Below are 17697 nucleotides of genomic sequence, written 5' to 3'. Positions count from 1 at the left end.
GAAAAGTAATTTTCGCCTTCTCACATGAGTGACAAAGCAGAAAAGGGATGTGTTAAAAAAAAAAAAAAATATATATATATATATATATATAGGCTACAGCCTATATTTAAGCTACTCGGAAAGGGATTTACAAGAATGTATTTTGGAGAAAAGTACAGGCCTATATCGTAGCCTAGGCATATATCTCGAATATAATAATGTGCTCAGACTTTTTTATAACACATATACAGCCTATAACACATCAGTGAAAGGCACACAAAATATGTAGGCTACACAATTGTGTAAATTGTTCGTGGCTCAGTTAACAGAAGTAACGGGATTATTTTCTCAGTTCAGTGTGGAGTTGTGAAATGCTGACTGTGTAGTGACTTTTGTGTGGACAAGCTATAGGCTACTTTATTTTGGCATGTTGATGAACGCTGAGATCTGTCCTGGCTTCCTCATTCCATCAGACCAGCGGTGACGGAGTGGACACGATTCCTGCTTCTTAATTTTTCATACTCTTAAAAGTGAAATTTGGGTATTTCAGAATAAAAAACACGTTTTAAATGGAATGATACTTTGACTAGGCTATTGCAATGGATTGTGAATATAAACCGTGGCGTTGGTGAGATTGAAGGATCCATCTGTTAAGTTTTTGGAAGGTGGGTTAATGTTCGAGTTTTTTTAAAATGACAAAAGTAATTCTTTCTCCAGCGACATTGAATAGTAGGCTATTATGTAGCTAATTCTGTTGACATGACCTAATGTAGTCTATATCTGTTCATGCTAAAATTATGTAAAGGTTAAATGATTATTAAAACGAAAACTGTGTCCGTGATTTAGTGAACTTTAGTGTTCGAAGTGCGTTCGTTACTCAATCAGTCGATGTTTTTTTTTTCAATCACGTTGTTGTTAGGAAATCTGTTCTGAGCCCAGTCAGTTGGTTTAGTATTAATTTATCCTTGCCCATCATTATTTTTTTATTTTTTTTATTCCGGCGCCTTTGTAGTCCTATGAAGAAAGCATGGAAATTATCCAACATATTTAATTAATTTAACGATTAAAAACAAGCTGCATTGTTTTGTATTTTCATATGTTTTCTATTGTTTCCCTTTCATTTTCAATGGTGGTAATTTTTGATCATGAAAAATATAAGTTTGACACTTTATTTGTTGCGACCATTTAGCCTTTGCAAAGACACATCATCACTCCACTTGGTACACTTGCTTGTCACATGCTAAACCATAACAACATGCATAGAATATTAATATTTTGTAAATCAATTCTTATAGGGGAAATTTGTGAATTATTTATAACAGAGGTATACATCTTAGACATTATTTCATTTTCAAACTGCAAAGTCAATCTGAATTAGACACTCCACTAAAAAACTTTAATCCAAATCTTGTTTTTGTCCTTTTCCCCTCAGGTTTCAGACATTTGCAGGTAGAGAGTTCTGTATAGATCCAGAAACCACCTGGGTGAACAGCCATGTGGATAAAGTGAACAAGAGAACAAGAGTCTAAAACAAGTTACACTCTTTCTATGTGAACTGTGCATTTCATTGTGCTGTTGTGTATATAAAATATTTTATTTACAGAATCATTTATGTGTTTGGAGTCAGTTGTTTTAATAAAATATAAATTATAATTTTAATCCTCATGCTGAATCGTTTTATCCTCTATTGCACACATTTTGCAAATAAACTTTATTTAAATTTAAGTCTGTATATCTGGTGGATGTTAAGAAACAACGTATTTGTATTAAGTATCTCAGTCAGGCTAACATTAATTTTCTGAAACTGACTAACAAATCTGTTTAAACAACACATTTCCCTTCTTGTAAGTACTAAAAATACTATATACTTGATATTAATAGAATTAACAAAATAAAATATCTTCAGTAGATATACTTGTAGATGTCCTTCCTGGTACTGTTCTGCCATTTTGTGTGGAAGTTTTTAATCTGATAGGCTTTTCAGTGAGAAAGATTATAGAACTAGGCTACATTATTATGTAAAGTTTTCTCAAAATATTATAGACAATAAAACCATACTATGGTTGAACTTTATTTTGCAGTATGTGCACTTACAGCGTACTTACCTAAGAAAGTACTGGGTAATATAAGGTAACTATGTTTATAGTTAATATACTGTAGTCTCTACATTGTTAATATATTAATAGGCTATATACAAATAATCAGTTATTCATTCATTGTCACTCTAATTAACACAATTATTATTGTTTAATTAGCTCATGTAAAGAGTTAGATAATGTTTTTTTTTATGCTTTGTTAACTTAACTATAAATAGTTCTCAGTTAAGGTCACTGAAAATGGGAAAGTGTCAATAATTAAGTGCTTTAAACAAACCTTTATTAGATTAATTGCATTAAGTGTTAAGTGTATTACAGTAAGTGTTCCTTAAAATAATAATAATATCTAATGAAGCTTGGTTTAAGGCACTTAATGACATTTTCCGTGACCTAATCTACAGTGAGAACTATTTAGTCCTAATAATCAATTAACATTTCCTTTATTACGAGCTAATTAAACAATAATTGTGTTAATTTGAGTGACAATGAATAAATACCTCACTTTTTGATTGCCTTTTAATACATTAACAATGTAGAGACTACAATATATTAATGAATTAACTATAAACTAATAATTTGTTAATGATTTGTACTATTACTGTATACTTATCATAAAGTGTTACCGAAGTTTCTGCAATGTCTTCTTTTAGTCAGAAAATGTGAATTGTTTTAGAAGTAAATCCCACCTTTTATTCTTATACTGTCAATACAAGAAAAGCTTCCTCTTTTCATGTCATTTCTTAGTCATATTTCAGTTCTGTGAAGCAGTTCAACTGTTGCTTCTCTATTAGACTATGAAAAGTCACTAAACAATTGTTTGTGCTAACTGTGAGTTTAACAATAGTGGATTTAGTAGCTTTAATCAAATACCTTCATTCAGATTCAGATTTGATCATAAAATCTTTAGATTTAGAAGCCTACATTTAATGGTGAGAAAGGCCTGAAAAGAGGAAGCCGTGTGTTGCTTTCCTGAAGCACGTTTTCAGCGAATCTGAAAGAAAAGTACCTTCTTACATGAGTGACAAAGCAGAAAAAGGATGAAGGAAAGGAAGAGCTAAAAACAACTTGCATCTGTCAATATTGTTATACTCAGAAATGGATTTACCCGAACGTCTTTGTGAAGAATTCCTCTCCTACTATGTATATAAGAAGGAGCTCAGACGTTATTCTGGACACATCTGCTCTGAGATCTTCAAGCTCTACAAGACTCTTTCTGTACTTGTGAACAAACATCTTGAAGAATGAGAAGCCTGATGTTTCTGCTGGCCCTGGTGCTCTTCTGCTCTGTGCTGATGACTTCAAGCGGTGAGGACTCTTTGAATGATAATTAAGATCAAATTAATTCTTTTCAGATTTTTTAATGGAAGGTTTAGTTTCATTTGTTGCCTTAGGTGATTTGAAAATATTGATTTATCTAATTGAAAACTTTTGTCTTATTTTTTGCATGGGAATGTATAGATTTGTGATAGGCCTATTTGTCTTCATATTTCAGCGCCCATTGGAATTGAAGCTGCACGATCAAACTGCTGTTGGGAGTTCAGTAATGTGAAGATTCCTGTGAGACTGGTGAAGTCTTACTCCTGGACCAGCAGCAGCTGTGCCAGACGAGCCATTGTGTAAGTGTCATCTTAGACATTATTTCATTTTCAAACTGCAAAGTCAATCTGAATGAGACACTCCATTAAAAAACTTTGATCTAAATCTTGTTTTTGTCCTTTTCCCCTCAGGTTTCAGACATTTGCAGGTAGAGAGTTCTGTGTAGATCCAGAAACCACCTGGGTGAACGGCCATGTTGATAAAGTGAACAAGAGAACAAGAGTCTAAAACAAGTTACACTCTTTCTATGTGAACTCTGCATTTCATACTGTATATTGCTGCTTTGTATATAAAACTATTTTATTTACAGAATAACTTATGTGATTGGAACGTTGTTTTAATAAAATCTAAATTATCATTTCAATCGTCATGCAGTATTGTTTTTATCCACTATTGCACACATTTTGAAATTCAACTTTTTAATTAAATCATATATCTGGTGGATCTAGATGTAAAAAGCAAAGTATATGTATTAAACTATATGTATTAAAAAATATGTATTAAATTGTATTAATTATTTTATTCAGGCTAACATGAATTGTCAACTGACAAATTTTAACAAAAATTGTTCACAAGAAACAAATGTTCAAACAACACATTTCCCTTGTAAGTACTAAAATACGATATACTTGATATTAATAGAATTAACCAAATTAAATATCTACAGATATAATGTGCCCTTCCTGGTACTGTATGCAGTCTTTTACTTCCATTTTACTTTTACAGTTTTTAGTGTGATAGGCTTTCAGTGAGAAAGAATCTTAAAATATTATGAATAATAATAAAACCATACTAAAAATCTTGTCAACTGTTGCTGAAACCCAAATCTGTATGTGTAACGGCCGTTTCACACCGCAAGCATGAGCGGCACGTGAGCAGCACGTCAGCGCAACTACATCGTCACTGCAGCTGCAGACGCGCGCGAGTATTCACAATGGAAGCGTTTGTACAGCGTCACAACAGCGGCTCCCAGGCTACATATAAGGCTATACATATAAGCAAGCATTTCTTTACAAAGACTTTTGAAATTTTTTTTTTTAGAAGTTGGTGGTCATAAACACATTTGAAGTTTGTTCAAAGCCCAAACTGAATAATTAAAAAACAAGTTTAATGGGTAGCCTACGTTTTCTATTAAATTTTATTTTCTTTACGTTAGTCTTCATTTCCTTTTCTGACATACTGCAATTCTTGTTAAAACACACTAGACATGCAAATTCTATGCGTTTTGGGCACTTTTTGTGTGAAATCATATTAATTTTGTCCATCAAAAGTGTGCTTTCACTTTAATTGAGCGTGAGCAGCGCAGCAAAAATAGACTCGAAGCCGAAACGTCTCAGGTTACGTATGTAACCCTGGTTCCCTGATAGGGAACGAGACGCTGCGTTTGAGACGCGATGGGAAGCTCTGCGTGATTACGTCGTGAAGCATGTTTAAAATCAGTCCAATGGAAGCCCACTACGACAGGAAACTATAAAGCAGCCCTGAAATCAGACCGCGACAGCTTCTGAAAAACCTGAAGCAAGTCGATCAGGGCATGCAGGAAGTATGGCAGGCAAACGCAGCGTCTCGTTCCCTATCAGGGAACCAGGGTTACATACGTAACCTGAGACGTTCCCTTTCAAGGGAACTCGAGCTGCGTTTGAGACGCGATGGGAACCCCATACCCACTACGCCATAGTGACAAATGCCCGTTCTGTGTGAAGTCCTGCGCACACTAAGAAGCAAGCAACCTCGCCCCAGGAGTGGAGAGGTCAAGGTCATAAAACCTGACAAATGTATGCGGAGAGGACCATCCTGCCGCATTACATACGTCAAGAAGGGAAACTCCCGAAATTAAGGCCATAGAGGCCGCCATGGGCCCGCACAGCCATAGGTGAAGGCTGTCCGGCCGCTTCATAAGCCAATGAAATAGCCTCGACTATCCATTTACTCATCACCTGTTTAGATGCAGGGCATCCTCTCTTGAGTGACCCAAAACAAACAAATAATTGCTCAGATTTACGCCACAGAGCAGCTCTGTGAACGTAGGCATCTAAAGCCCGAACTGGACATAACAGGTTAAGCTGTTCCTGATCTGGGGTATTAAAGGGTGGAGGATAAAAGGCCTGCCGCACTATTGGGCCCCCAACATTTAGTGGGACCTTAGGAATATAACCCGGTCTAGGGTAGAGGAATGCTTTCACCATACCAGGTGCAAATTCCAGACATGAAGCAGCAACCGACAGAGCATGTAAATCACCAATTCTCTTGATAGATGAAATAGCAAGGAGAAATATAGTCTTTAGAGTGAGGAGTTTTTCTGAAACCTCCTAGATGGGCTCGAAGGGAGCCAAGGCCAGACCCTCAAGTACAATGGCCAAATCCCAAGCCGGTGCTTTAGATTGCAGTGCAGGCCTGAGCCTCAATGTACCACGGAGAAAACAAATAATAAGAGGATCTCTCCCAAGAGAAGAAGCCCCGAGAGGGGTGATAAGCAGATATAGCCGCTACGTACACCTTTAAGGTGGAGGGAGATAATCCAGCAGAGAAACGGTCTTGTAGGAAATCGAGAACTGTACCAACCGGGCAGTTAACAAGATTAAAAAACGTTCTCCACGCCATGTAGAGAACAGTTTCCATTTCAATGTACATCGGTTTCTCGTGGAAGGAGCTCTGGATTGAAGGACGGTCTCAACGACCTCAGTCGAGAGACTGGATTCTATGAGCTGGGCCCCCTCAGAGGCCAAGCCCACCGTTTCCACAACTCCGTTTAACCCTTTTCTATTATGTGCAGGACCCATAGAGAAATATTTGGCAGAAGTTTCCACGCTGCCAGAAATTCCGATAAGGGAACCAGTCTCTCGTGACTGGCCTCTGGATTTGATTGAACAATCATTTCGGTGCCCTGAAGCGGCGAACCGGCAGGGAACAACCGAACTGATCGTTCTACAACCCTCCTCAGAGGATTGCACGGGGACGCTGACACCTCGGCGCCCTGCAGCGGCGAACCGGCAGGGAACAACCGAACTGGCAGCGCTGCGACCCTCCTCAGAGAGTCGCACCCCAGCAGAACTCCCGGGAGCATTGATATCGTGGGGAATGTGTACAGGTGCAGCCTCGGCCACACCTGCACCATAGCGTCCAGTCCGAGAGGAGCTGGATATGTGAGGGAAAACCATAGCGGACAATGGGTTGTATCGTATGATGTGAAAAGATCGACCTGAGCTTGACCAAAGATCTCCCATAGGAGCTCCACCACCTCGGGGTGAAGTCTCCATTCCCCGGGCCTCAGCCCCTGCCTCAACAGGATATCTGCTCTGATATACGAGATCGTCAGTGTGTTGTCCGGACCCTCCGCCGAGCGACCACTTATGATCACTCCCGACTTGTGAGGGAATCATCCGTCGATAGCATTATGCGTCGACAAGAAACCCCCAACACTGGGCCTGGGCAAGGAACCAAGGTTCTTCCACATGACCGAGGCACGTAGGCATAGCCGCGTGACCTTGATCATGCGAAAACGGATTTCCCCTCGGAGAAAACCCCTTGGTCCAGAGCCACCACTGCAGGGGTCTCATGTACAGAAGGCCAAAAGTACGTTGGACACAGCTGCCATGAGACCCACAGTCTGAAACTGTTTCACAGTGAGTGACTGGCCTAGATAAACCCATAATACACCTAGAAAAGTGGTCCTCTGAGCTGGGAGGATCACACTCTTCTTGGCGTTGAGTGGCAACCCCAACATCTTTAAATGAGACAGAACGACATCTCGATGCCGAACTGCCATATGCTCAAATCGAGCTAGGATCAACCAATCGTCGATATAATATAATACGCGAATGCCCTGGAGTCTCAAAGGAGCCAGAGCTGCATCCACGCATTTTGTAAAGGTGCGGGGTGATAAACCTAGGCCTAATGGACGAACCCGATACTGTTATGCTTCGCCCCCGTTTTTAAAGCGAACCTCAGGAACTTCCTGTGATGAGGATGGTTAGATACTTGGAAGTACGTGTAAGTCTATTGTGACAAACCAGTCCTTGGACTGAATCTGTGATACAATCTGTTTGAGTGTAAGCATTCTGAACTTGAGTTTCTGAACTCTGCTGTTTAAATGGCGCAGATCTAGAATAGGACGCAACCCTCCATCCTTCTTTGGAACAATGAAGTAACGGCTGTAAATCCCGACTCTCTGCTGGGAGGAGAAACCCTTTCTATAGCTCCTTTTTGAAGAAGTGTCAGTACTTCATGCTCCATAACCAGAGCCTGCTGTGAGTCCACTACCGTAGGGAGGACCCCCTGAAATCTGGGCGGACGAGAACCGAGCTGAATTCTGTAACCCTTTTCTATTATGTGCAGGACCCATAGAGAAATATTTGGCAGAAGTTTCCACGCTGCCAGAAATTCCGATAAGGGAACCAGTCTCTCGAGACTGGCCTCTGGATTTGATTGAACAATCATTTCGGTGCCCTGAAGCGGCGAACCGGCAGGGAACAACCGAACTGACCATTCTACAACCCTCCTCAGAGGATTGCACGGGGACGCTGACACGTCGGCGCCCTGAAGCGGCGAACCGGCAGGGAACAACCGAACTGGCAGCGCTGCGACCCTCCTCAGAGAGTCGCACCCCAGAGGGCGCCGTTAGGAGAAACGATTTCTCAAAACCTTCCCTACCCCGGAGGGGACCACCCTTAGAAGCCTGATAGCCTCGGCATCAGGTCTTCTTCTTTGCACTCTATGCCAGTTTCAGGAACATAGATTTGTGAGGAAGAAACCTCTGGAACGCTGCTGAAAGGTTTAGTTTTCTTGAAAGCGGAGCGTCCAGAAGAACAGACATTTTTATCTTTCTTTTTCTTTATTTTTATATTAGAAAAACGTATACATATAAACATATATATATATATATTCTCGAATAGAGTCAATGCTGACATCCTCACATTCATCTATGTCCTTAAATACTTTACCCACCAGTACTGCCTAATAAAATTTATTTATTATTAAAGATGGCTGGTGGGTAACGTCGGGGTTAAAAATGATGACGCCGACTCGGGAGAGAGAAAGCTCGCAAGCGTCTCTATAATCCAAGGCACTGTCATACCATGATACTTAATACCCATAACATTACTCTAGTTAGACGTTTGGGTATTAAACACATAAAATGGAAACCGGTTTATTCCACGATCTCGACACCTCAGTGTGGAGATAGGGAAGAACCAGTAGTCCCCGACGAGGAGGCTGAGATACAGAGTTTTCCTGTTCCTTTTTTTTTTTTTTTTAGATACACTTCATCTAATAAAACTCTTTTTATTTTCACTCTCATAATGTTCAGCTGTCCAGTAAATATTTAACTAGCAACAGAAAAACCTCCTTTTAAAAGCTCCTCTTTATTCAACAGAGTTATGAGCTGCCTATTTATTGAAAAATCAAACATCTGCCTTTTCTTCTTTTTTTCTTTTCTTTTCCCGTCCCAACCCACGCTGTCAGATCCGTTTTCGAACCCCAAAATGCGAGTCGCCGCCGTGTCTAGGCAACAGCGGGACCCGCGCGGGGAGCGCGAACCGTACCGTCCTCCTCAAAGAACGATAGGCGAGAGCGGAGCGTCTTCATAGATAGACTCATACAATGCTCACAATCAGCCCCCTCGAGGACTGACTGAGCATGCTCCACTCCCAAACAAGCAACACAAAGCTGATGTGTGTGTCCCCACCCGTATATAACGAGGGCAGGGAACAACACACAGTCTATAATCTTGCTTGCTCGCCATAATAATGATAGATATATTGGGCTTGACAGACAACAATAAATAGACAAAGACATATATACAGAGACTGCTTGCTGAAGGTACAGAAGCTGTCACGGTCTGATTTCAGGGCTGCTTTATAGTTTCCTGGTCTATGACGTCACCTATGTCGTAGTGGGCTTCCATTGGACTGATTTTACACGTGCTTCACGACGTAATCACGCAGAGCGTTCCCATCGCGTCTCAAACGCAGCTCGAGTTCCCTTGAAAGGAAACCCCCGCTTCACTGCTGCTCACGCGACGCTCCTGCTTGACGCTCACGCGCTGCTCCTGCTCGCGGTGTGAACGCACTCATTGATTAACATGCACGCCGCAAAAACATGCATTTTAGTCTGAATAAAAAAACCATTTTAAAGTGAATGTTAAACTATAACCTTGTTATTACATTTGCATATTTTAGTTCTGTGAAGCAGTTTAACTGTTGCTTCTAGACTATATGAAGTTTAACAATAGTGGATTTAGTAGCTTTAATCAAACACCTGAACCAGTTATTCAGGGGCTTTGGGGTTACTTTGTGAATAAGGGGGTCAAGGTTTAGCACCTAATATTTGGTAATAGCAAAATTCAGATTTGATCATAAAATCTTCAGATTTAGTACGTGTTAAGGGGTAATGACATGTAGTTTTTATTTTATTTTAATATGTTCCAGGTTCTCTTATAATGTCAATAAAGTTTTTTGTACAAAACAAATATATGCGGAAAGACCGTCATTACAAACAAAGCATTGTGAAATAATTTGATTTAGTTGCTGTCAGATCCAATAGCCTACAGTTGGCTGCTTCATCTCTCAACAAAGTTTTCTTTGCGAACTCTCTATTACACTCGCCTCGTTTACAAAACAAAATGCTCCAAACAAATTTATAATCCTTTAACGTGATCCGGAATCATCCACTTGTTTCCTACATTGGGATCCTTCTGAAGTACAGAGACGCAAAAGAGCTGTTTAAACTGGACACTTTAAAGAGAATGTTCTTTCACTCTTACATTTGTGCTGTTGTCGACGGACTCAAGAGCGTGAAGTACTTTAGAAAGTATAGAGCCTCAGCTATGTGTTTTATTTGCTTTTGATGCGAAGCTCACATCCAGTGTAGGCAAATGTCAGCCGTTATGTGACTAAACGCCAGACAGTTGGCAGGGCTTATTGTTTGATGATGTATTCGTCAATGTCTTGCTCTGGAGGCAGTCATATGCAAATGTTTTTGCCAGTGTGACGTCAGTAGGGTGACCAGACGCCCCGAAAAATTCGGGACAGTCCCGAAATCTACCCATAGCCTAAACGCCACTACCACCCCCACCCCCCGGTCCCGGATTTCAATCTGGTCACCCGTCACAGATCCCGCAATATATAAACTAGCTTTTTTCGGAGTTTGAGTAAATACAAGTTTTTTTCATACTGAGGACGTTTTAAGCTCTAAAACTTGCAGGATTTTTTATGGTACAAATACCTCATATTTGTCAAAAGATCAAGGCAAATTGGATTTCTCATGTCATGATCCCTTTAATGCTGAGCACAGCAGACTTGAAAACAGGAAGTCGTGTTGTTTTTCTGAAGCACGTTTTCAGTGAATCTGAGAGAAAAGTACCTTCCACTTTTTACATGAACTACAAAAGCAGAAAAAGGATGAAGGAAAAGGAAGAACTAAAAACAACTTGCATCTAACAATGTTGTTACTAAGAAATGGGTTTACATGAATGTCTTTATGAGGAATTCTTTCCTACTATCTATATAAGAAGGAGCTCAGACGTTATTCTGGACACATCTGCTCTGAGATCTTCAAGCTCTACAAGACTCTTTCTGTCATTGTGAACAAACATCTTGAAGAATGAGAAGCCTGATGTTTCTGTTGGCCCTGGTGCTCTTCTGCTCTGTGCTGATGACTTCAAGCGGTGAGGACTCTTTGAATGATAATTAAGATCAAATTAATTCTTTTCAGATGATTTTTGTTAGGTTTAGTTTCATTTGTTGCATCAGGTGATCTAAAAATAAAGAAACTATGTAACAAGTTAGTAACAGGAGTAATTGAAAACTTTTTTTTTTTTTGCATGAGCATGGTATATACAGGTGAAACTCGAAAAATCTGAATATCGTTCAAAATCTCAGAAAATTTGAATATTACATGAAATCAATAAAAACAAGGATTTTAAATACAGAAATGTCGGCCCTCTGAAAAGTATAATCATGCATATGTATATAGTTATATATACTAAATATATTAGTTTCACCTTTTGATTTGAATTACTGAAATATATAAACTGTTGCATAATATTCTAATTTAGTCATATTTATCTTCCATATTTCAGCGCTCAGTGCAATTGAATTGGCACGATCAAAGTGCTGTATGGACTTCAGTAATGTGAAGATTCCTGTGAGACTGGTGAAGTCTTACTCCTGGACCAGCAGCATCTGCCCCATACGAGCCATTGTGTGAGTGTCATCTTAGACATTATTTCATTTTCAAACTGCAAAGTCAATCTGAATGAGACACTCCACTAAAAAACTTTTAAACAAATCTTGTTTTTGTCCTTTTCCCGTCAGGTTTCAGACATTTAAAGGTAGAGAGTTCTGTGTAGATCCAGAAACCACCTGGGTGAACGGCCATGTTGATAAAGTGGACAAAAGAACAACATCTGCTGCATCTGCTAATAGGACAACAACAACAACTGCTGCAACAACAACAACAACAACAACTGCTGCAACAACATCTGCTGCATCAACTGCTACTACAGCAAAGACTCAGAGCCCAACTGTCTAAAACAAGCTAAACTGTTTCTACTTGAACTCTGCATTTTATATTGTAAATCTGACCACTATTTCTGATGTAACTTATATAACTTATGTGATTAGAGATTTTTTAATAAAATATAAATGATTATAATGTTGTGATGTTTTTAATGCAATCATGGTATTTCAACTTATTTTATTTTTATTTAAAAGTCAGTAGTTAAAGTAAAAGATGGGTAATACAAAAAAAGTCTAGTATGTGTAGCCTAATATATATATATATATATATATATATATATATATATATATATATATATATATATATATATATATATATATATATATATATACAGGTCCTTCTCAAAAAATTAGCATATTGTGATAAAGTTAATTATTTTCCATAATGTAATGATAAAAATTAAACTTTCATATATTTTAGATTCATTGCACACCAACTGAAACATTTCAGGTCTTTTATTGTTTTAATACTGCGGATTTTGGCATACAGCTCATGAAAACCCAAAATTCCTATCTCAAAAAATTAGCATATCATGAAAAGGGTCTCTAAACGAGCTATTAACCTAATCATCTGAATCAACTAATTAACTCTAAACACCTGCAAAAGATTCCTGAGGCTTTTAAAAACTCCCAGCCTGTTTCATTACTCAAAACCGCAATCATGGGTAAGACTGCCGACCTGACTGCTGTCCAGAAGGCCATCATTGACACCCTCAAGCAAGAGGGTAAGACACAGAAAGAAATTTCTGAACAAATAGGCTGTTCCCAGAGTGCTGTATCAAGGCACCTCAGTGGGAAGTCTGTGGGAAGGAAAAAGTGTGGCAAAAAACGCTGCACAACAAGAAGAGGTGACCGGACCCTGAGGAAGATTGTGGAGAAGGACCGATTCCAGACCTTGGGGGACCTGCGGAAGCAGTGGACTGAGTCTGGAGTAGAAACATCCAGATCCACCGTGCACAGGCGTGTGCAGGAAATGGGCTACAGGTGCCGCATTCCCCAGGTCAAGCCACTTTTGAACCAGAAACAGCGGCAGAAGCGCCTGACCTGGGCTACAGAGAAGCAGCACTGGACTGTTGCTCAGTGGTCCAAAGTACTTTTTTCGGATGAAAGCAAATTTTGCATGTCATTCGGAAATCAAGGTGCCAGAGTCTGGAGGAAGACTGGGGAGAAGGAAATGCCAAAACGCCTGAAGTCCAGTGTCAAGTACCCACAGTCAGTGATGGTCTGGGGTGCCATGTCAGCTGCTGGTGTTGGTCCACTGTGTTTTATCAAGGGCAGGGTCAATGCAGCTAGCTATCAGGATATTTTGGAGCACTTCATGCTTCCATCTGCTGAAAAGCTTTATGGAGATGAAGATTTCATTTTTCATATCATTCATATGAATTCATATGCATTCATATCAGCAAGCTGCCTCTAGACAACAGTGACATAGCAATACCTCACAACATACAAATAATTTATGACTGTAAATGTTTTTATAAAATGTCAGAAACTGAACGTGCATCTGTATACTTTATCAGTGTTGAGAGCCTCAGTGATTATAATGGGTTCTATTGGCTTTTACGCGACAATTACATCCTTTTTAGTATGTAACAATAACGAGTAGGGCCTAATGAACAATAATAGACAATAACGAGGGTTAAAAAAAAGAATATTAGGCTTAAATGTTTTACACCATAACATAGTCTTACAGTTACAGGTCTGCCATGATCCTGCACTACATTTCCCATCCCTTTCCTCTGTTCCCACCTGCACTCATTCCTGATCACACACACCTGCACCTCATCATCACTTCAACTACATAAGGACTCACTTCACCACTGTTCACTGTCTGGTCTCGTTCATTTGAAGAGAACTACTTACCCTGATATTACTAACCTTGATTTCAACACTTAAATGTGCAGTTGAGTTTTTAGAGTACCTCAAGGAGTTTAGATGCGTATCAAACTCTTTCTTGAAAATAAAAAAAGGATTTTTCTTTGAAAATGTACATTTGTGAATATAACATTTGGCAAGAAAAGTAGTAAATTAATTACAAATTTGAAATGAGAAGGGTCTAATTTCAGAATCACAAAAAAAAAAACTTTTAACAAAGTTTGAAAAGTCAACCCAAAGTACTTTGCAAATACACACAATTCCCAAAACAAATGATTCATTATCTCTTCAAACTGATGACAAATGGGGAACATGAGGGAAATACTATTATTAAATTTAGCAAGTTTATAAATAACTGGGTAGCAATTTTAATATCATTAACTTTGTTACTCCAAAAGCTTACACAAGCAGGTAAACAAATCTGAGCTCTATTAAAGGGATACTTCACCCAAAAATGAAAATTCTGTCAGTAATTACTCACCCTCATGTTGTTCCAACCCCGTAAGTATTCTCGTCGTTTGATAAACTTAAGATTGAGGCACTGTAGTCACTTGGACTATTTTAACGATGTCTTTAATAACTTTTCGAGGCCGGCAAGTTCAATCCCTCAAAAAGCCTATGGACTAGTATGGAGGAGTGACCCAGCTCTCAGATTTCATCAAAAATATCTTAATTCGTGTTCCGAAGATGAACGAAGGTCTTACGGGGTTGGAACAACATGAGGGTGAGTAATTACTGACAGAATTTTCATTTTTGGGTGAACTAACCCTTTAAGAATTGAGCGAATTTTTCTGTTTGATAAGCTGCTAAGAGGACATTGATTAACAAATAGATTATTGCTGTCAGAAATAGGAGAGCATGAAGGACCATACAGGATAATGCTGAGCACAGCGGACTTGAAAAGAGGAAGTTGTGTGTTGTTTTTCTGAAACACGTTTTCAATGAATCTGAAAGTAAAGTACCTTCCACTTTCTTACATGAGCGACAAAGCAGAAAAAGGATGAAGGAAAGGAAGAGCTAAAAACAACTTGCATCTATCAATATTGTTATACTCAGAAATGTATTTACCTGAACGTCTTTATGAAGAATTCCTCTCCTACTATGTACAGGTCCTTCTAAAAAAATTAACATATTGTGATAAAGTTCATTATATTCCATAATGTAATGATAAAAATTAAACTTTCATATATTTTAGATTCATTGCACACCAACTGAAATATGTCAGGTCTTTTATTGTTTTAATAGAGTTGGCAGGCCAATTGAGCACAGTAATACCATGGTCAGTAAACCATTTACCAGTGGTTTTTTCACTGTGAGCAGGTGCCAGGTCGTGCTGAAAAATGAAATCAGATGGAAGCATGAAGTCTTCCAAAATATCCTGATAGCTAGCTGCATTGACACTGCCCTTGATAAAACACAGTGGACCAACACCAGCAGCTGACATGGGACCCCAGACCGTCACTGACTGTGGGTACTTGACACTTGACTTCAGGCATTTTGGCATTTCCTTCTCCCCAGTCTTCCTCCAGACTCTGGCACCTTGATTTCCGAATGACATGCAAAATTTGCTTTCATCCGAAAAAAGTACTTTGGACCACTGAGCAACAGTCCAGTGCTGCTTCTCTGTAGCCCAGGTCAGGCGCTTCTGCCGCTGTTTCTGGTTCAAAAGTGGCTTGACCTGGGGAATGCGGCACCTGTAGCCCATTTCCTGCACACGCCTGTGCACGGTGGCTCTGGATGTTTCTACTCCAGACTCAGTCCACTGCTTCCGCAGGTCCCCCAAGGTCTGGAATCGGTCCTTCTCCACAATCTTCCTCAGGGTCCGGTCACCTCTTCTCGTTGTGCAGCGTTTTTTGCCACACTTTTTCCTTCCCACAGACTTCCCACTGAGGTGCCTTGATACAGCACTCTGGGAACAGCCTATTTGTTCAGAAATATCTTTCTGTGTCTTACCCTCTTGCATGAGGGTGTCAATGATGGCCTTCTGGACAGCAGTCAGTTCGGCAGTCTTACCCATGATTGCGGTTTTGAGTAATGAAACAGGCTGGGAGTTTTTAAAATCCTCAGGAATCTTTTGCAGGTGTTTAGAGTTAATTAGTTGATTCAGATGATTAGGTTAATAGCTCGTTTAGAGACCCTTTTCATGATATGCTAATTTTTTGAGATAGGAATTTTGGGTTTTCATGAGCTGTATGCCAAAATCATCAGTATTAAAACAATAAAAGACCTGAAATATTTCAGTAGCTGTGCAATGAATCTAAAATATATGAAAGTTTAATTTTTATCATTACATTATGGAAAATAATGAACTTTATCACAATATGCTAATTTTTTTAGAAGGACCTGTATATAAGAAGAAGCTCAGACGTTATTCTGGACACATCTGCTCTGAGATCTTCAAGCTCTACAAGACTCTTTCTGTCATTGTGAACAAACATCTTGAAGAATGAGAAGCCTGATGTTTCTGCTGGTCCTGGTGCTCTTCTGCTCTGTGCTGATGACTTCAAGCGGTGAGGACTCTTTGAATGATAATTAAGATCAAATTAATTCTTTTCAGATTTTTTAATGGAAGGTTTAGTTTCATTTGTTGCATTAGGTGATTTGAAAATATTGATTTATCTAATTGAAAACTTTTGTCTTATTTTTTGCATGGATAGGCCTATTTGATTTGGGCCTATTTGCCCATAGATTTGTGATAGGCCTATTTGTCTTCATATTTCAGCGCCCATTGGAATTGAAGCTGCACGATCAAACTGTGTGGAGACTTCAGTAATGTGAAGATTCCTGTGAGACTGGTGAAGTCTTACTCCTGGACCAGCAGCAGCTGTGCCAGACGAGCCATTGTGTAAGTGTCATCTTAGACATTATTTCATTTTCAAACTGCAAAGTCAATCTGAATGAGACACTCCATTAAAAAACTTTGATCTAAATCTTGTTTTTGTCCTTTTCCCCTCAGGTTTCAGACATTTAAAGGTAGAGAGTTCTATGTAGATCCAGAAACCACCTGGGTGAACGGCCATGTTGATAAAGTGGACAAAAGAACAACATCTGCTGCATCTGCTAATAGAACAACAACAACAACTGCTGCAACAACAACAACAACTGCTGCAACAACATCTGCTGCATCAACTGCTACTACAGCAAAGACTCAGAGCCCAACTGTCTAAAACAAGCTAAACTGTTTCTACTTGAACTCTGCATTTTATATTGTAAATCTGACCACTATTTCTGATGTAACTTATATAACTTATGTGATTAGAGATTTTTTAATAAAATATAAATGATTATAATGTTGTGATGTTTTTAATGCAGTCATGGTATTTCAACTTATTTTATTTTTATTCAAAGTCAGTAGTTAAAGTAAAAGATGGGTAATACAAAAAAGTCTAGTATATATAGCCTAATAAACATATGTATGTATATATATATATATATATATATATATATATATATATATATATATATATATATATATATATATATATATATATTCAGTTTATAAAATTTATAACACAAGACATGCTTTTCATACACAACAAATGAATCATGGATCAGAAGAAATACGGGCCAGTATGATCATACTTTTGTTGTGATCTATCGGAAAAAACTGTTCCAGAGTTAAGCCAATGATCTTT

The 17697-nt window shown here is 38.8% G+C and overlaps 2 protein-coding genes and 1 pseudogene across 3 annotated transcripts; all 3 read left to right on the top strand.

The window, feature by feature from the left end:
- Window positions 1–3131: 3131 nt before the first annotated feature.
- Window positions 3132–4024, top strand: LOC143720424 (monocyte chemotactic protein 1B-like). The gene is made up of 3 exons (XM_077209898.1): window positions 3132–3380; window positions 3568–3691; window positions 3803–4024. Exons 1-3 carry the CDS (start codon window positions 3317–3319, stop codon window positions 3897–3899), a joined length of 285 nt encoding a protein of 94 aa, XP_077066013.1. The 5' UTR covers window positions 3132–3316; the 3' UTR covers window positions 3900–4024.
- Window positions 4025–11122: 7098 nt separating this feature from the next.
- LOC143720423 (C-C motif chemokine 13-like) lies at window positions 11123–12312 on the top strand. Its single transcript, XM_077209897.1, has 3 exons — window positions 11123–11334; window positions 11749–11872; window positions 11984–12312. Exons 1-3 carry the CDS (start codon window positions 11271–11273, stop codon window positions 12198–12200), a joined length of 405 nt encoding a protein of 134 aa, XP_077066012.1. The 5' UTR covers window positions 11123–11270; the 3' UTR covers window positions 12201–12312.
- Window positions 12313–16412: 4100 nt separating this feature from the next.
- On the top strand, window positions 16413–17313 carry LOC143720422 (C-C motif chemokine 4-like; annotated as a pseudogene). The gene is made up of 3 exons (XR_013196555.1): window positions 16413–16572; window positions 16785–16907; window positions 17019–17313. The product of XR_013196555.1 is annotated as a C-C motif chemokine 4-like (transcript).
- The last annotated feature ends 384 nt before the right edge of the window (window positions 17314–17697 follow it).

Source organism: Siphateles boraxobius, unplaced genomic scaffold (genome assembly GCF_051911475.1).
Source record: "Siphateles boraxobius isolate OS27281-9 unplaced genomic scaffold, OSU_SipBor_1 65, whole genome shotgun sequence".
NCBI classification, from domain to species: domain Eukaryota; kingdom Metazoa; phylum Chordata; class Actinopteri; order Cypriniformes; family Leuciscidae; genus Siphateles; species Siphateles boraxobius.
Note: the sequence above shows the minus strand (reverse complement) of the source record. Positions and strands in the feature narration are given on the sequence as shown.